Source organism: Glycine soja, chromosome 6, assembly GCF_004193775.1.
Source record: "Glycine soja cultivar W05 chromosome 6, ASM419377v2, whole genome shotgun sequence".
Classification (NCBI taxonomy): Eukaryota; Viridiplantae; Streptophyta; class Magnoliopsida; order Fabales; family Fabaceae; genus Glycine; species Glycine soja.
The window spans coordinates 7,793,280-7,813,157 of NC_041007.1; the positions used below are offsets into that span (position 1 = coordinate 7,793,280).

The following is a 19,878-nucleotide window of genomic DNA, read 5'->3' on the forward strand; positions in this document are numbered from 1 at the left end:
ATGTTTGTTATTTTTTTCAGGCAAGTGTTGGTAGAATGCTGTTTAATGTTTCACCGATAGTGAGTCATCAATTGGATAAGAATTCTTTTGAAGCAGCTGTCATTGGTGGTACTCAGTTATGTTCAAGACGTTTACTGCAGCAGATAATATACTGCGTTGGTGGTGTATCTGTGCTTTTCCCTCTTATTACCCAGTTTTGTAAATTTGAAAATGAAGAAGTTGGAGAATCTGAAAAGGGTGCACGACTAACACAGACAATGAGGGAGTGTGTGACAACTGAAGTTATTGAGCTTATTGCATCTCTTTTAGATGAGAATTTGGCAAATCAACAACAGATGCATATTGTGTCTGGATTTTCTGTCCTGGGATTCTTGTTACAATCAGTTCCTCCACGACAACTTAATTTGGAAACTCTTTCTGCACTGAAGCGTCTTTTTAATGTTGTTTCCAATTCTGGTGTGTAATTGGTTTCCATGTCTTCTACGTGTAATTTTCATTTGATGATATTTTCTTTTGCCATAAATTTGTTTTTTATTTCCTTTTCAATGCTTCTCAGGACTGGCAGAGCTGCTTGTCGAAGAGGCTATATCTAACATATTTCTTAATCCTCTTATCTGGGTTTACACTGTTTACAAGGTGCAACGTGAATTGTACATGTTTCTGATCCAGCAATTTGACAATGATCCTAGATTGTTGAAGAGCCTATGCCGGCTTCCGCGTGTCCTTGATATAATTCACCAATTCTATTGCGATAATGTAAAGCCTCAATCATTTGTTGAAAGTAATCCTCTTCAACATTCTGTTTCTGAGCAAGTTACAGGGGAAAGACCTAGTAAAGACGAAATGCATAAGATCCGTCTTCTTTTGTTGAGTCTTGGTGAAATGAGTCTTAGGTACAGTTTCATCTTTCCCCTTTTCCACTTGACATTTAACGTAATATATTTATTATTCCTACTCTACATACTATGTTCAATTTTTCATTCCAAATTTTTGGGGATACACAGGCAGAACATTGCTGCTGGAGACATAAAAGCTCTGATAGCATTTTTTGAGAAAAGTCAGGATATGACCTGTATTGAAGATGTCTTGCACATGGTTATTCGCGCTGTTTCTCAGATATCATTATTGGCTTCTTTCCTTGAACAAGTTAATATAATTGGTGGTTGTCAGGTTTTTGTCAATCTTCTCCAGCGGTATGGCCACTTTAAATGAATTTTCTCAGTGTTAAATAACGGTTGTAGTTGCATTATGGCATTGTGGATTTTGAAGAATCTGTATGTATTCCATGAAACAGTAGCAGCCACAACAGTGGTCACATTCAATAATAATAAAACAAAAGTGGTCACATGCACTGCAGAAGACAGAATTGTTTTAATTTTGTTTTTTAAATGAATAGTCACATTGGGTGTGACTGACTGTTTTCTTCACCCTTTGCACATGTATGCACTCTGTCAGTCCTACTCCCATCACTAAATTGGTAAACCTTTTCTCTCATAAAAGATTCCCCCACTCCTCAATCTGTTTGCATTCATGACCTCGTCCATCCTTCTGTCATTTGCGGCAGCTGGCAAGTCTCTAGTTAGTCTCACCCACTTTTAAGTAACATTTTCTATTTATTTTTCCTCTCTCTATTTTATGTTCTGTCCTCCCTTTTCTTCCTTCTCTGTTTTACACTTGTTTCACTTTCTCCTTCTCTGTTTCTGTTTGGTACTTATGTTTCACCTGCTGTTCTTTCCCTTCGTCTATCTTTTACCTCTTTACTTTCTTCCTATCCCTTTTTATTTTTTGTTCTTTATCTTCCTCCCCGTTCTGTTGTATTTTCAAATTCTGTATTTCTAATTCTAATCATACTTTGTTTTTGTAGAAACTAGAATAGTCTGAGAAAAGTGAGAGAGAGAGAGAGAGAAATAAGGTTTTCTGAACTGAAAGTCTGAAATCTGTTATTATTTTGAATCTGAGTACAACAGACTATATTATTGTTGCCGAACAGCTTGTTAAGCAAGCTTAGCCTATCATATTATGGTTATAACTAAGCCTAACAAACTTTTAGTTAGTTAGTTAAAACAGAAAATTGAACAGAGAGCAACTAGGTAGAACCCAGTGCGTACACTGTCATTCCCCCGTCAAACTCATGGTGGATTCAGCTGAAAGGGGATGCTAATTCAAAGTTTTTCTCAGGATGGCGTTAGGGAAAAGAAGGAAGAATTCAATTGAGATGGATCTGGAAGATGGAGTCTATTTAGGGATTCTGGGGTTATTGCTTTTGAAATTTCCAGAATTTATATGGAGATTTTTCATAGGAGGGATCCTCTAGGCCATTTTTAGAGGGGCTGGATTGAAATCCCATTTTGTCAGAAAAGGATACATCGTTAGAAAGACCTTTGTATGTCTGTTTTTCTTTTGGATAAAGATAAAGATAAAGCTCCTGGTCCGGATGTCTTTTCATTAACCTTTTTATTTTTCCTGCTTGTGATCTTAGAGGTGTTTTTTTACATGTGAGAAATTGACGTCCTTTCTTACATGATTCAATCTCATAGGTGGTTGTTCATTTGTTTTCGTGAGAGGTTGTCTTTGTGCTCTTTCTTTGTACTTTTCAAAAGCTTGGATCATATAAACAATGTATACGCTCCAGCTTTAGGGGAGTGTAGAAATAAAATCCATGTACAGTGTACAGATTACTAGGCTCATTACATTATCCTTTACTAGGTTCCTTTTTTATGTTCTTTTCATATTTTCTGTAAAAACAAGTGTATCTTACTGTAAAGCTTAAATATGAATGGATGTTCAGAGTTCAGTGTTTTTCTGAACAATCCAAACAAAATCTGTTACCATATCCTTTGCACTCTTCTACATAATTTCTTTCCAAACAAAACAATGTTTCTTTTACAATAAAGAAATTATAAAAGATAATTGCATTGTTTTCTGAATATTTTAGGCTGTACCACTGTCATGTAGATTGGAGGTTAAAGAAATAGTTCTATGAAGTCATTAACTATATATCTGGGTCTTATGCCTTCTCATTTTTTTTTGGTTTGACCTAGGGGATCTGAGTCTATTAGATTGTTGAGCTTACAGTTCATAGGGAGGCTTTTGGTTGGCCTTCCTGCTGAGAAGAAGGGGTCAAGATTCTTTAATCTCCCAATGGGAAGATCCAGATCTATTTCAGATAACCAAAGGAAAATCAGAATGCAACCAATTTTCTTAGCTTTATCTAATAGACTGTTCTGTTTTCCACAGACAGACAATCTGTGTGCCACTTTATTTGATGTTCTTCTTGGTGGTGCTAGCCCCAAACAGGTAATGTGACATATAGACCCCTCGTGTTTTTTCCCCTGTTAGTTCTGTATTTGTTCTGACAACGGTTGCGAAACAGAATTACAAGGCTTAAATTGTGTGCTTGATAATGAGTTAAAATGAATTAGGTTGCCAAGACAAAGTCATTTACATTGTGATGCTTATTGATGGTCACTCGCTGGCAATTTCTAAAGGAAGTTCTTCTTTACAGGTTTTACAAAGACATAACCACGTGGAGAGGGTGAGAAGCAAGGGTAGTCATTTTTTACTTCCTCAAATGTTGCCTCTGATTTTCAGATATCTGTCTGGCTGTAAGGATGCACCCGCAAGAATGAAAATAATCAGAGATTTACTTGGCCTTCTTGATTCAAATGCTTCTAATATTGAAGCTTTTATGGTATGGCTTTTGAAAGCTCTTCTTTGTTAACAGTTGATAAATTGTTTTTTTAATTGATAATATTGTTAATAGGAATATGGGTGGAATGCGTGGTTAACATCATCTCTGAAGCTGGATGTGTTAAAAGAGTACAATGCCAAATTACCTGATAAAGGTGACTATGGGATGGATGAGCTGCTCTTGGTGAGGAATTTGTTTTCCCTAGTTCTCTGTCACTATTTGCATTCTGTAAAAGGTGGCTGGCAACAGATGGAAGAGACAGTCAATTTCATTCTTATGCACTTTGAGGAAGTATGTTGGGAATCTGACTACACCTTGACATTATTCATTTTAATGATGCAAGAATGTGTTTATGATAGTTATTCTAGTCTAGCTATTATAGTCAGCATATATTATGTAATTCAAGTGATGATTTTGTGTCAAATTTTCGTTGTAGGGTGGCAATTCATATATAGTTTTTCTTCGTGATATATATGAGGATTTGATTCAGAATCTGGTAGAGCTGTCAGCTGTGGACAATATTTTCATTTCACAGCCCTGTCGAGACAATACATTATACCTCCTGAGATTGATTGATGAGATGCTGATTTCTGAAATTGATAAAGAACTCCCGGTATTGTGTTTACCAGCAATTTTTTTGTATGAATTTTTTATTTTTCCTTTATAAAATTTGATGTTATGAAGAAAGTAAATTATGTGTGGAAGATGCAATTTTCTTATATCAAATGTGGACATCAGTGTGACATAATACCCAGGTTTTGTTGAAACTGCTATTATCTTACTGACATATAGATGCTAACAAAAGAATTGTATCTCATGAAAGCTAAGTATTCCACAAGGTTTGGTGGACTAGTCCTAAAAATAACCAAGGGTTCTTCTCTAACTGTATGAAGCTAAGAAATAAAGGAAAAACACATTTTGTCCAAACTTTATTATCATATCACTTGCACATCAGGAGATAATACTCTATAAAGCTTTTGAGCTTGCGATATGATAATGTCACGTGTTTAATAGTATTTAGGTATTATATCATGCTTTGATTTCTATATATAATTAATTAATGTTTTTAGCCCATTTAACACTTTATTCAAGATGGTCATTTTTTTTCTTACAGTTTCTTGGAAGTGACTTTGATTTTCATGTTGATTTTGAAATGGAATGTCACAAGGAGTATAGTTCCTCCTTAAAAGAAGTGTTGGTAGAAGAAACTGACGTGCAAGCATCTAGGTATGAAAGTGCAGAAGCCTGCTACCCCCCATGACACTACTTATGACAATGAAAACAAATATTTAGTTGATGCTTGAGATAACTCTTTTTACAATTTGATTGTGTGCTTTCAGAAAATCACAGAATTCTAAGCAGCCAATACCAAATGATGATACAATCGAGGAGAAGTGGTGGAATCTATACGACAAATTGTGGGTTGTTATTAGCAAGATGAATGGTAAAGGACCCGGCAATATGTTACCCAAGCCATCCTCATTTGCAGGACCGTCTCTTGGTCAAAGGGCTCGTGGTTTAGTTGAGTCATTAAACATTCCTGCTGCTGAAGTGGCTGCAGTTGTTGTAGCAGGAGGGATTGGCACTGCTTTAGCTGCAAAACCTAACAAAAATGTTGATAAAGCTATGGTTTTACGAGGAGAGAGGTGTCCAAGAATTATTTATCGCCTTGTTATTCTGTATTTGTGTAAATCCTCTCTAGAAAGAGCATCACAGTGTATCCACCAGTTCATCTCACTTTTACCTTGCCTTTTAAACGCTGACGATGAGCAAAGCAAGAGCAGGCTACAACTTATTATCTGGTAACACTACTAAATACATAAGAGCAAGTTTATTTAAAAGTTTATTCAACATGGATTATAGTTTTTGTCCCCCCTCCCCTCCCAATTAAAGAATGTGATTTTACATGGTGGGAAGTATCCAATTGGGCATTTGACCACAGGAAGAAATATTTCCCACTGACAGAAATGCCGCAGATGTGTTTTATGGCCGCAAAAATCTATAACAAGCAGGCTCAAAGTCAATTCTCAAGTTTCGAGATTAAATTGTCAGAAACTAACTTTTGGTTTGGATGTTGGTAGGGCACTGCTTTTTGTTAGGTCGCAGTATGGAATATTGGATGATGGTGTTCGTTTTCATCTTTTATCACATTTGATACGGGAGACTGTCAATATTGGAAAATCAATGCTTGCTACTAGCATTGCAAGCCGAGATGATGCCTTTGATCCTAGCTACAATTCAAAAGATGCAGGGTCCATTCAAAATTTAATTCAAAAGGATCGAGTTCTGACAGCAGTATGTCTGAAAATATATTGTTGAATACATATGTCTGCGTTTCTTTGTTATTTTTTTTTTTTTTTGGGGGGGGGGGATCTCTAATATCATTGAGAGAATTTAATAATTTGATCAGATGTCTGATATTTCCAATTATTTGAAATATGTTATATGTTAATTTTTAAGACATTTCTAAACTATGGGTTCAAAATTAACCCATAATTTGAAACTTCTGTTGATTTTGTAAGAAAAATATCCTATATTAAGTTATCAGCATGTGAGTCCATGCTACCCCCTGCATAGGATTGAAGTTATTTGATGACTGTCAGTTATAAAACTAATTAAGATCATCACATGAACTGAAATTTATTGCAAAACATTTGGTCAAACAATGCATAAAATGTGTTCATGCTTGTTAATCTTACTGATCAATTTAATTTTTTCATTCCCTGCTAGACTATTTCCATTCTATAACTGATCATGGAGTTTACCTCTTTGGCTATGGTTAATGCAATGTTTTGTTGTATGACACGTTTTTACCATACCTTTTCTGCAATCCTTGTTTTTCTGTCTACCACTGGTGCTATTTTGTGTTTTTAACTGATGCCTTTCACTTTTCAGGTCAGTGATGAGGCTAAATACATGAAGACATCTAAAATGGATCGCACCCAGCAGATACAGGAGCTTCATTCTAGAATAGATGAAAACTCCTTGGCAGAATCTAGCAGTAAGAAAACTTTTGAAGACGACATACAAAGTAGCTTGAACTCTGTTCTTGCTTCATATGATAGCAGCAGAGCTGAATTCCATCTTACTTGTGAGGAAAAGCAGCAAAATGTTGCTGTAAGCATAACATTCTTTTTTATATATTTATTTATTTGTTTACCCTGATTTTTTCTCATAAAAGATGTTAAATTTAATATCAGTATGTTTGTTAACAACCAGGGTTGCTTTTTTACAGGAAAAATGGATACACATGTTTCGTTCTTTAATTGATGAGAGGGGTCCGTGGTCTACTAATCCTTTTCCAAATTGTATTGTAACACACTGGAAACTTGATAAGACAGAAGACACATGGCGGCGCAGGCCAAAACTAAGGCAAAATTACCATTTTGATGAAAATCTGTGTAGTCCTCCTTCTGCCATTGGTAGTGGGCTTGCTACTCCTGTCAATGAAAGTAATCCTGGTTTTGTGGGTAATATACCTGAACAAATGAAGCAGATCTTGCTGAAAGGGATGAGAAAAATAACTGATGAGGGAACTTTGGACATTAGTGAAACCAATACTGAAATAAGTGGACAAAAGACTCAAATTCCCATTGACTATTCAGACTGCCAATCCTCAGACTTACTAAAGGATGTCAGTGACAGAAAGGATATTGTGCAAGAACGAAAAGATACTTCCTCTTCTCCTGAAACAGAAGCTAGTGAGGTATGTGGTATATGAAGGAATATGGTCTCTTGATATTTAAAGGGTGTCTGAAACAGTAATGCTGATGTTGTGCCTAATTTCAATTTTCAGGTGCTTGTATCTGTTCCATGTGTTCTCGTGACCCCCAAGAGAAAATTAGCTGGTCATTTGGCAGTGATGAAAAATGTTTTGCATTTCTTTGCTCAGTTCTTGGTAGAGGGTACTGGTGGATCATCTGTGTTTAGAAACTTTGATGCCTCAATTAATTCTGATCTGACCAAGTCTGATCTAAAACAAAGATCATTGAAGTGGCCTGTTTCTGGTATGGATCCTCAGAAGGCAACTGCAGTCGGGAACGTGGAGCTAATAAATGGAAATGGATCTGTTAAACTTATGAGATGTGTTAAACGCCACCGAAGATGGAGTGTAGCCAAGGTTGGTTTACTGGTTTCATTTTCTTAATTTCTTCACGTATTCTTTTTCACTTCACAGATTGAAATTTGATTGTCCCTTTTTCTTTCTTTTCTTCTGGGTGACTCTTTGTCTGTTTATCATTTTAGATAAAAGCTGTTCATTGGACGCGATATTTGCTCAGATATACTGCAATAGAGATTTTCTTTAGTGATTCAGTTGCCCCAGTATTTTTAAACTTTGCATCGCAGAAGGATGCAAAAGATATAGGAAACTTGATAGTTACTACAAGAAATGAATATTCATTTCCCAAAGGAAGTGGAAGGGATAAGAGTGGATCTATTAGTTTTGTTGATCGACGAGTGGCACAGGAAATGGCAGAAACTGCCAGAGAAAGCTGGAGGAGAAGGGATATAACAAACTTTGAGTATTTAATGATTCTCAATACACTTGCTGGAAGATCTTATAATGATCTGACACAATATCCCGTTTTTCCTTGGGTCTTGGCTGACCACTCATCAGAGGTTCTTGATTTTAACAAATCATCTACATTTCGAGATCTCTCAAAGCCTGTTGGAGCACTTGATACTAAACGATTTGAGGTTAGTTTGTTCTATTATTATTTTAAATGTGGATGGTATTGGTCTTTTTTTCTTTTTCTTTTTTAATTATCATTCTTAGTGTATGCTTCTTAAATTTAGGTATTTGAAGATAGATACCGTAACTTCTGTGATCCTGATATACCCAGGTAATTTGGTCAGGCTTGGTTTAGGATTTCCAGTGATCCTTTATTTATCGCACACATGCGCGCGCACACACACAAAGATAGATAGATAACTTTGTGTCATGTAATGGTGTTTGTCTATTTATGCAGTTTCTACTATGGATCTCATTACTCAAGTATGGGTATTGTGCTTTATTACCTTCTTAGATTGGAGCCCTTTACCTCTCTTCACCGTAATCTGCAGGTATCAGAATCCACAACATATTTTCAAAATTTATTTCCTGGTTTGTGTTTTATGTTCAATTAGATGGTAGATGTGGTGTTCTATGTACTATTAATCTAGCATGAAATGCCTTGCAATGAATGTACCACAGTTTTTTAGGGACTGTTTTCCCTTACCCCTCGTTTTCTGTTAAATAATTTTTACAAAAGATAATAATTGTTGAAATTGAGGGTGAGTCCTAGCATAATGGTAAAGTTGTGCCTTGGTGATTGGTTGATCATGGGTTTGAATCTGGAAACAACATCTTTGCATAGAGTTTGAGAGAGAGAAAAAGAAGAAGAAAGATGGAAGATATTATTATTGATTCAGAATGAAACGGTTAGTTACAAACTGATTCTGTTTCTCTATTTATAGAAAAAACAAATATGATTACACATAACCTGACTTAGGCAGTTAACTAACCAAAGTTAGTTACTGCTCTAACAGAAATAACAACTTCTAACAAAATAACAGAAATAACAAAACCACAGCTGTCCTAACTGAATCATAACTGTTCTAACAGTTGCCCTAATTGAGTCACAAAGTAAACCTTACTTAATACCCTAATGATACCCTAATACCCCCCTAAAACTCAATGGGCTTGAGATTCAGAAATGGACTCAACTACATTGAGTTTGGACCTAAGAAAGAGAAATCGAGTTGGTAATATAGGCTTAGTGAGGACATCAGCCCATTGATCTATAGTAGGAATATGATACACTTTGAGCTCTTTAGTTAAGACTTTCTCCCTGACAAAAAAGATGTCAATTTCCATGTGCTTAGTCTGGGAATGAAGAATTGGATTATGAGTGATAGCTACTGCACTTTGGTTGTCACAGTAAATCTCTGGGTCTGAAAAGGAACAAATAACTCTGTTAAGAGTTTGAATCCATGTAACTTCAGTTGTGGCTTGAGCCAAGCTCCTGTATTCAGCTTCAGTGGAAGATCTAGCTACAATTTGTTGTTTCGTGGACCACTATGAGACCAAATTAGGACCAAAATAAATCACTGCACCAGAAGTAGACCTTCTATCATCTGGATCCGAGGCCCAATCAGTATCACACAGGGCTTTGATAGTAAAAGGCTGAGAGAAAGGAGCAGCCTTGAAATGCAGACAATGATGAATAGAGCCTTTAAGGTACCTTAGAATGCGTTTAACAGCTGTCCAGTGAAAGTCCATAGTATTAGCCATGAACTGACAGATCTTGTTCACAGCATAGCTTAACTCAGGTCTTGTAATGGTTGTGTATTGAAGATCACTAACAACAGACTTATAGAGAGATGGATCACTGAATAAATCCGACTCAGCTTTGGTTAACTTGCAATTAGCAGTCATAGGGGAAGAAATAGGTTGTGCTTCTGCCATTTTGGTTTTCTGAAGCAAATCTCTGATATATTTGCTTTGAGTCAGTAGAATAGTCCCATCAGCCACTGATTTGTTTTCAATACCCAGAAAATAGTCAAGTTTTCCCAATTGTTTAAGAGAAAAATTGGAATGCAGCTTAGTGGTGAGTTACTGAATTATAACATTGGAGGTACTAGTGATAATAATATCATCCGCATAAACAAGAATGTAGATAATGTGTCCTTTGTCTTTATAAACAAACAACGAAGGATCGCACTTGCTTGCCACAAACCCAAGCTGTAAAAGAGTTCCTTTGAGCCTATCAAACCACTGTCTTGGGGCCTGTTTAAGGCCATACAAAGCTTTTGTAGCTAGCAAACCAAGGTTTTATCTGAACTTTCGAAGCCTTGTGGCTGCTGCATGTAGATAGTCTCTTCAAGATGGCCATTTAAAAAGGCATTGTTGACATCTAGCTAGAACAAATCCCATTTATTAGTGAGAGCAAGAGTGATAATCAGCTTGATTGTAATAGGTTTTATCACAGGAGAAAATGTTTCATTAAAGTCACAACCAGCAACCTGATGAAATCCTTTAGCCACTAACCTAGCCTTGAACTTGTTAACAGTCCCATCAGCATTCTCCTTAATTTTGAAGACCCACTTACAACCCACAACTTGTTTGTCTTTGGGAAGGGGAACAAGATCCCATGTTTTATTGTTAAGAAGAACCTCATACTCTTGTTTCATAGCAGCAAACCATTGAGGGTCAGCAAGAGCCTGTTTAACAGTCTTAGGTTGACAATGTGCCAAAAACAGTGAAGGATGCAACCTAGGTTGATGAATTCCGGACTTGGATCTGGTTTGCAAAGGATGGACATTTTGTGAGGGAAGAACATGATTAGAAGAAGGAGAACCGACAGTTTTTTTTTTTTGATCAGCAAAAATATATATATATTTCATTATGTAAATATTGATGAAGTACCAGAGGTACTTTGTACATAGATAGGAACCCATAGATATGGTTCCTTAAAAAAAACTAATACAGTTTAATTAGGAACTATATTATGGCTAATACATATGCTAAAGCCCCAGTAAAAATCTACCCTCTAGTGATACAAAAAGCCTTGTCGAATATGACTTGACCAGTGGTTAAAGTTAATTGTGAAATCTTTCTCAAAATTTGTAAGCCAGGTCCAGGTTAGTAACATTGCATCCTCCAGCAGCTTGTTTCCATTAAAGCTTTCATTTGAAAATACAATTCTATTGCGCATTTGCCAAATGGACCATACCACAGCCACCCACCAGCATTGCCATCTCTTAACCCTTATGCCATCCACCTGGACAAAAGAATGTTGAAGGAAGTGGCAGCGAGGGTTTAAAGGAAGAGCACTGCTAATATTCATCCACGACAAAGTTTCCCACCAAATAGGCTGAATTTTAGTGCAGTGAATGAATAAATGAGATGCTTCCTCCTCCACGTTGCCACAAAACGGACATAAGAACTCCATAATCTGCACTTGCCTCCTCTGTAAATTTTTCTTTGTTGGCAATCTATCTTTAAACAATCTCCACGTGAATACTGCATATTTTTTGGGGATCCTCAACTTCCACATCTCTGCAAAACCTTCCTCCTTGCTTCCAGCTGCTTCCCCCTCCCATAAAAACTGATATGCATTATGTTTAGAATATATACCTGATTGATGACCTATCCATTCCCACTCATCATCTCCCTGTTGCTGTATGGATCTGCCTTCAATTTCTCCAAGGAAACTAATGGCCGAGTCAATTTCGCAGTCAAAAAATGGTCTTCTCCAAAGGAAACGCCACTCCCATCCATTAACATTGTGAAATCCCATTTGTCGGATAGACTGGTGCTGCTGTGATGAAATGAGATAAATTCTAGGGTATTTTTCTGCTAGTGATATCCCCTGACTCAGCCACCTATCCTCCCAAAATTTGACCCTTTCCCCCACTCCAACCTTCCATCTAAACCCATCTTGGAGGACTCTACCCTGGCATGGGTAATGTAGAGCTCTTTTTAAGTCCCTCCACCAGACTGACTCATTGGCTGCCCTGTCCACTTCCTCCAACCCCCTCCCTCCACCATATTTCGACTCCAGAACTCTAGCCCAAAGCTCTCCTTGGTTCTGCAAAAGATGCCACTTCCATTTGCCTAGCAGGGCTAGGTTAAAAGTATTAATGTCTTTGATGCCAAGGCCTCCCCTCTCTTTTGGTAAACAGACGGTCTCCCATCTAATCCATGCAATCTTCTTTTGGTCAGAACCACCTCCCCATAGAAATCTGCGTTGTATTTTCACTAACTTATCTACCACTGATTGAGGTACCCTGAAAAAAGAAAAGAAATAAATATGAATTGATGTTAGTACTGCCTGTATCAATGTCACTCTCCCCCCAAATGAGATGTGCCTTTGCTTCCATTTTCCCAACTTTCTCTCACAATTTTGGATAATCGATTCCCACATATGACACCTCCTCGGATTGGCCCCTATCGGTATGCCAAGATAGACAAAAGGAAAAGTCATCAAACCACAATTCAGATAGTTGGCCGCAGCTTGCTTCCATTGGTCTGATACTCCAAAAGCTCCAAAACTACTTTTAGCAAAATTGATCTTTAAGCCTGAGACCAATTCAAAGGACCTTAGGATAACTTTTATAGCTTCAACATTCTCCTTAGACGCTTCCCCAAAGAAGATAGTGTCGTCCGCATACTGAAGGACACTGACGGGGACATTATTGGTACCAACTAGGAAGCCTTTATACAGATTTGCCTCTAAAGCTCTCCTCATCAATCCAGACAATGCTTCAGCCACAATATTAAATAGGAAAGGTGCCAGTGGATCACCTTGCCTAAGACCCCGTTGAGGCAAGAACTCAGTTGTTGGGCTGCCATTCACCAAGACTGAAATAGATGCAGATTTCAAACACCCTTCAATCCACTTAATCCATTTTGGACTGAAGCCCATTTTACTCAGCATGTATAACAGAAAATCCCATGACACCGAATCGTAAGCCTTTTCATAATCCACTTTGAAGACAAGGCATGGTTTGTTACTCCTCTTGGCTTCATGTATCACCTCATTTTCTATGAGTGCACTATGAAGTAAGTGTCTCCCTTCAATAAAAGCTGATTGGGTCTCATTTATAATAGATGGCATGACTTTCTTCATTCTTTTAGCCAGCAATTTCGCCACAATCTTATACATGCACCCTATAAGGGAAATAGGTCGATAATCATTCAGAAGATGTGGATCCTTCACCTTGGGGATTAATGCTAAGAATGATGCATTACAGCCCCTAGGAAAAACACCATTGACATGGAATTCATCTAAAAATCGGAGAACATCAGGTTTAAGCATCTGCCAAAATCTCTTTATAAACTTGAAGTTGAAACCATCAGGACCTGGGCATTTCTCGCTTCCACAGTCCCAAATGGCTTGTCTTACTTCCTCCTCCTGAAAAGGGGCCACCAACAAATTATTCTGTTGAAGATTAATGGTCTGAAAATGGATACCATCAAGCTTGGGTCTGCAGTAGTATGGTTCTTGAAATCTTTGTGCAAAGAAATTCTTAACTTCCTCCTTCACCTTATGTGGCTCATCTATCCAAGTCCCATCAATCATAATCCCCTTTAAAGCATTATTCCTGCGGTTAGCACTCATCAGCAAGTGGAAATAGCGAGAGTTGCAATCCCCCTCCTTAATCCATCTTGATCTTGCTTTCTGCCTCAACAAAGATTCATGAGCTTGTGTCGCTACCCATAGATCTTCCTGTAATTGTTTCCTTTTCATGTTTTCTTGAGGAGACAGCTGCCTTTGGATTGTATCTTCTTCCAGTTTGTTTAATTCTGACTCAATCAATTTCACTTTTTTGAAGGTATCACCAAACTGCTCCTTGTTCCATGTCTTCATTCTCTGTTTTAATCTTCTTAATTTTTCTTTGAGCACATATCCTCCCCAAGCTGACTGTTGGTGAGATGTCCAGCACTGGTAAACAATTTCTTTGAAGGACTTATCTGATAACCAACAGTCCAGAACCCTGAATGGTTTAGGACCCCAATCAACAACTCTAGATCGAAGCAAAATTGGACAATGATCTGAAAAATTCCTGCTAAGGGTGGTCTGAAAGCTTCCCGGCCATCTGCCAAGCCACTCCGGGGATACCAAAAATCTGTCCAACCTACTCCTGGATTCACCATTTGGTCTGTACCAAGTGAACTTTCTACCCATCCATGGTGGCTCAAGAACCTCCAAATCATCTATCCAATCATTAAATTCTTTCATACTGCTGTCTGTGGATAGCCTTTGGCAATTACCAAATCGTTCGTCATGGTCCCTGATAGAATTAAAGTCACCCAGGAGACACCAAAGTCCCCCTACCATTGCACCTTTCAGCTGCTTTATGGACTCCCATAGAATTCTCTTATTGTGAATGTCACATGGTGAGTAGATGGAAATTATATTAATCTGCTGTGCTTCTTTGACCCATTCCCCCATCAGGAAAACAAAACCATTTCCAATGACTTTCCTGTGAAGCTTGAAAGAGTTTTCAGTCCACATGCAGAGAATACCCCCTGCTGTATTATTTGCTGGCTGCATTGCCCAAGTAACCTCTACATCTCCCCACAACGCCTGACACATAGCTTTGTCAATTGTTTCTTTTTTTGTTTCTTGAAGACAAATCATATCCGCCTGCTCCATGTTTCTCAATCTTCTAATAGCTGCCCATTTTACCCCCCTCCCCAGACCCCTAACATTGTATGAGACTATATTCATTGGGTCCTTGTTCTGTCTCCCCGCCTTTCCGCTTCTGACTTGTCCCTTTCTTCCATGATCTTAATTTTCTCAATGATCATCTCCTGCTCCTCCACTCCTGAAACCCCTAATTGTTTGGCCTTAGTCCAGATATGTTCTGCCTCTTGTTCCTGCAGAAATTCTGATTCAGGATTTGCTTTTATTTCGCCATTGTGATCAGGTGTAACCATGCCCTGAGTGGGGCCAGCAATGTGCAGTGTCTCTTGCTGTAGCATGTTTTGTATGGGTGGCGTCTGAATGTTATTTTCATAACTTTCTAACCTTGCTGTAGAAACATAACAGCCCATTTGAGAATTCTTTTTGCCTTTCCTTTGTCTAGAGTATACCTGCCATCTATTTTCAGATCCATTTTTGTTACAAACTGGGCTAAGGCCCAATCTGCTTGTTATTTCAGAGGGGGTGTAGGTTGAAAGGCCCAGTTCTTTAGTTAACCCATTATTGTCCCCTGAACTTTGCTCCCTTATGGTGTCTTCATGTGCTAATTCAAATCCTCCCTGACTTTGGGCATTGTCACGTGGCCACCAGTTGTCACCTTGCTGAGGCTCATCACATGTTTCCTCTGGCCCACATAAATCCTCAAGGTTACTAGTTTCTCCCTTCTCCAACTTGCCATTTTCGTGAATCTGCTTTGAAACTGCTACATCATCGAGAAAAGAAATCACCCGCTCCTGTCCTTGTGTGGCTGTGTGGTCACGATCGTAGGTGACTGTTGCTGTCGCCGCTTGGTCTCGTGTCTGCCCATGATGCCGAAACTGCTGTCTTCCGCCAGAAAACCGCAGGTTTTCGCCATTACCCAGTGGGTTTTTGTGGTTATCAAGACTTCTGGATAAATCTATTGTCCGCTGGTCCGCGAACATCGACTTCTCCGTCATCCTCTCCGGTGAGTTGCGCATGCGGTCTTTGGACAGCATCTTCTCCATCGAGGTCGGCGATATGCACTCAAGGTGACTATCGTCAGAGGCGATCTCCTCTGACGAGCCCCCCATACTCCGTGCCTTCCCACTGCATTCACGATACCCACCCCCACTCTCTTCAACAACATGCACCTTGAAAATTTCCCCACCGATGAAGACGTCAATGGTATGTTGGATGGTTGGCCTCCATGGAGTCCTGACAAGCACCCTTGCTCTATCCAACCTCCGTTTCTCCTCCACCTCATCGTCCATGTCTATCATGTCTCCCACAACCGCCGTAATCTGCTGGATATGTTTCGTGGTCCAAGCTTGAGGTGGGATTCCCCAGACTTGAACCCAGGCTAGTCTACGACCTGGGCGTAGGTTCGAGTTCCATCTTTCCATGGAATAGAAGACCAGTGTGCCTCCGTCCGTTCCACCATTCATGATTTGTTCTGCATCCTTATCAGTGAGACCGAAAAGTAGAACTAAATCATCTCCGATGTATTTGGGCGTTAAGTCCATTCCCGTCACCCACCATAATTCATCCTCCAGTCTTTCGAAAATGGCTGGGTTCGTTAATCTTCCTACCCACGCGTCCTTCAACCATTTGGTGTCCTCTGAGTCAATGTCAATGTGAAGCGAAGAAATCGAATAACCAGGGGTATGGGATTGGCTGTTGAGGGCCAAACCATTTTTCGGCATCCATTTAGTACGTAACAGTGCATCCCGGTAAGAAAAAGGTCTTGTCTGGTGTGCTCGTTTAGTTTGGTCTCCCACTGTTTGGGTTTTCTCGCCATGGCTCTGTGTTTTCCACCCTGGACCTTCCTTCCTTAATTGCTCCCGTTCATACTTAGGGATGTTAACAAATAGCTTCAACCCACCAATTACGATCTTATCTAGCTGCTTTGCCGTGTACTGAATGTCACGTATCCCTTTGAATCTGACGAAACCATACCTTCTTCCCGTGTAGTTCCTGCGGTTCGGTATGAAGATTTCCCTAACGTCCCCCCACTTCTTGAAATGGTGCCACAACTCCCTCACTGTAGTATCGTCCGCAAAACGGGTGAAATAGAAAGATGTGATATCCTTACTATCTCTCCAGTTTGTCACAGCATGGTATTGCTGAGCTTTTCCTTTGTGTCCGGCATAGCCCCGCCGGGGTGCCTCCCTGAGGTGCCTTCTATCACTCTCGGCTTCCTTTCCTCTAAACCTATCACTCCCCCACCCAGTGTTTCTCTCTCTATACATCTCACTATTTTCTCTTTCTTATTTTCAAAATGATTACCTAATATGGCTTCAGGAGAACCGACAGTGTGAGACTGAGAAGAAGAGATACTGGACAGTTTACTTGGATTTCTATTTAAGTCAGAAACAATGTTACAGTGCTTATTAGTAACAAAATTTGGTTCAACATTTGAAAGGGGAGAAGATGATGTGACATTTTGAGAATTAGGGAATTCATTATTAAGGGATCTAGAGGGATCAACACTTACAGAAGTAGAATTAGTTTCAGCATGTTGAGAAGAATGAGTTCATTAGGGGAAGGTGAAACAAGAGGAATATGAGCAGGTGAGAAGCACCAGAATCAGGTTGAAAAGAGTATACTTTTTATAAACTGATTAAATTCATAAACGTATGTGTATGCCCTTTAATTATTCATCTTATGTTTCAAGGTACTTAGCTATGACTAGCCAAGAGCTAGTTTCTTGGCCTTCTGTGTGTATTGAACATTGCTTTGTATTTCCTTCTTCTGTTTTTATCTTTTTTTTTTCCTGATATTCACAACAACACCTCATGATTTTTGCTAATGGTTTTTCTTTGTTGTTGTCAGGGTGGTAAATTTGATCATGCTGACCGTCTTTTTCAAGGTGTTGAGGGTACCTACAGAAATTGCCTTACGAATACTAGTGATGTGAAGGAGTTAATACCTGAGTTCTTTTACATGCCTGAGTTTCTTGTCAATTCAAACTCTTATCATCTAGGAGTTAAACAGGATGGTGAACCTATTGGGGATGTTTGCCTGCCTCCTTGGGCTAAGGTACACCAACTATATGCAAAACAGAGTAGCATACTCAAACACTGCTGGTGGCATTTATTAATTATTAATTTATGATCTTTTACTGAACCATTTTATTTGAGGCTCAATAAAACCTGAGTTCATTTTCTCTACTCAAATCTAAATAAATAGAAAGGACTTAGTTATAAATTATTTGCACAGGGTTCACCTGAAGAATTCATTAGGAGAAATCGGGAGGCCCTTGAAAGTGAATATGTTAGCTCAAATCTTCATCACTGGATAGATTTGGTATTTGGTTACAAGCAACGTGGAAAACCTGCTGTAGAGGTATATACATCAAGATCACATTTTTTTTTCAATGACCATTTATGCAAATTAGAATTGGCTAAACTTTCAAAATTCAGGTTAGTTGAGTTTTAAAAATTTGAACATTGGGTTATAGGCAGCGAACATCTTCTACTACTTGACTTATGAAGGGGCTGTTGATCTGGAAACAACGGAAGATGATTTGCAAAGAGCAGCTATCGAAGACCAGATAGCCAACTTTGGTCAGACTCCAATCCAGATATTTCGTAAGAAACACCCAAGAAGAGGGCCACCTATTCCAATTGCACATCCTTTGTACTTTGCTCCTGATTCTATCAGTTTGAGTTCCATTGTTTGTAATACAAGTCAATATTCGTCTGCTATGCTGTATGTTGGTCTGATGGACTCAAATATTGTCCTTGTGGATGAGGGTCTCAACTTGTCTGTAAAGATGTGGTTGACAACTCAACTACAGTCTGGTGGAAATTTTACATTTTCTGGTTCCCAGGTTAGGTTTGGTTTCATCAAACACTGAAAAATACATTTGGATATTTATTTGGTGTATTTTGATTAGAATTATGTTTGGTTTCATGAGTAATGAAACAACCTCTAACTTTCAGCAGGATCCATTCTTTGGAGTTGGTTCCGACATACTTTCTCCACGCAAAATTGGGATTCCTGTGCCTGAAAATGTTGAACTTGGAGCTCAATGTTTTGCAACAATGCAGACACCCTCTGAGAATTTCTTAATATCATGTGGCAATTGGGAAAATAGTTTTCAGGTCATATCATTAAGCGATGGCAGAATGGTACAGAGTATTCGACAGCACAAGGATGTGGTGAGCTGTGTTGCAGGTATGTTTAATGGTTCAGAAAGGATTCCTAATATGGTGACTACATAATTAGCATTGATGTCCTGCAATATATGTCTTGTTTGTTGAAAAGTGGCATGCATTCCTTAAATCTATTTTTTTCTGTGATCTTCCCTATCCAATGAAGTGATAAAGATTTTTTTTGGCATAGAGCCATAAATACAGTCATTATGATCATTGCTAGAATGTATGAAAAATATCGACTAATATCTTTATCAGATAGCATGTTTAATACATGTTAACTATAGAAATGTTATACCATAGAAGATTGATGTAGCACCCATTGTGGAAAAGATGTCAGAAAATCAGTTAAGGTGGTTTGGGCATGTATGAAGAAAGCCACTAGAGGTGCCAGTTAGAAGAGTAGATTGCTTGATTTTTAGTCCGGGGAATAGGAGAAGAGGGAGACCAAAAAGGACTTTTTTTGAAGAAATCATCAAGGGAGATCTCAGACTTCATAATATTTATGAAACTTTGTTTTGAACCTTGCTCAATGATGTCATGCGATCCATGTAGCAGTCCTCACCTAGTGAGATAAGGCTTTGTTGTTGTTTTAGTGTACTCTAATGATGTGATTATAAATAAGATGCATGTGTGGACATACAACGCACAACATTCAGATATATTCTTTCTATGATCTTGATTCTATCTTGGAATAATTTAGAGTTTCTTAAGATTAGTTTCTTGATTTCCTTATTATCTGATTATTTATATCCATATTTATTTAGAATTAAGTGTATAGTACAAATATATAAATAGGGATTAGTGGTTTCTCTTTTGTAATCACATTGTAACACGTCTAACAATTGCATATTTGAGTCGATATGAATTTCAGAAT

General features: G+C 38.4%; 1 protein-coding gene across 5 annotated transcripts in view; it reads left to right on the top strand.

Moving 5' to 3' along the window:
- The window catches only part of LOC114415269 (BEACH domain-containing protein B-like), a 43,451-nt gene that overhangs the window by 20,856 nt on the left and 2,717 nt on the right, over positions 1-19,878 (top strand). For 4 of the 5 annotated variants that reach the window (XM_028379874.1, XM_028379872.1, XM_028379873.1 and 1 more), the window contains 20 exons: positions 21-456; positions 557-893; positions 1,005-1,193; positions 3,042-3,297; positions 3,506-3,691; positions 3,764-3,982; positions 4,128-4,304; positions 4,806-4,918; positions 5,032-5,493; positions 5,773-5,986; positions 6,587-6,808; positions 6,927-7,397; positions 7,488-7,811; positions 7,937-8,389; positions 8,489-8,535; positions 8,662-8,755; positions 17,677-17,883; positions 18,064-18,189; positions 18,305-18,676; positions 18,789-19,023. In XM_028379874.1, the coding sequence (XP_028235675.1) occupies positions 21-456; positions 557-893; positions 1,005-1,193; positions 3,042-3,297; positions 3,506-3,691; positions 3,764-3,982; positions 4,128-4,304; positions 4,806-4,918; positions 5,032-5,493; positions 5,773-5,986; positions 6,587-6,808; positions 6,927-7,397; positions 7,488-7,811; positions 7,937-8,389; positions 8,489-8,535; positions 8,662-8,755; positions 17,677-17,883; positions 18,064-18,189; positions 18,305-18,676; positions 18,789-19,023 (5,140 nt within the window). The remainder of the gene's footprint in view (positions 1-20; positions 457-556; positions 894-1,004; positions 1,194-3,041; positions 3,298-3,505; positions 3,692-3,763; positions 3,983-4,127; positions 4,305-4,805; positions 4,919-5,031; positions 5,494-5,772; positions 5,987-6,586; positions 6,809-6,926; positions 7,398-7,487; positions 7,812-7,936; positions 8,390-8,488; positions 8,536-8,661; positions 8,756-17,676; positions 17,884-18,063; positions 18,190-18,304; positions 18,677-18,788; positions 19,024-19,878) is intronic. The other variant, XM_028379876.1, reaches the window with a different exon arrangement.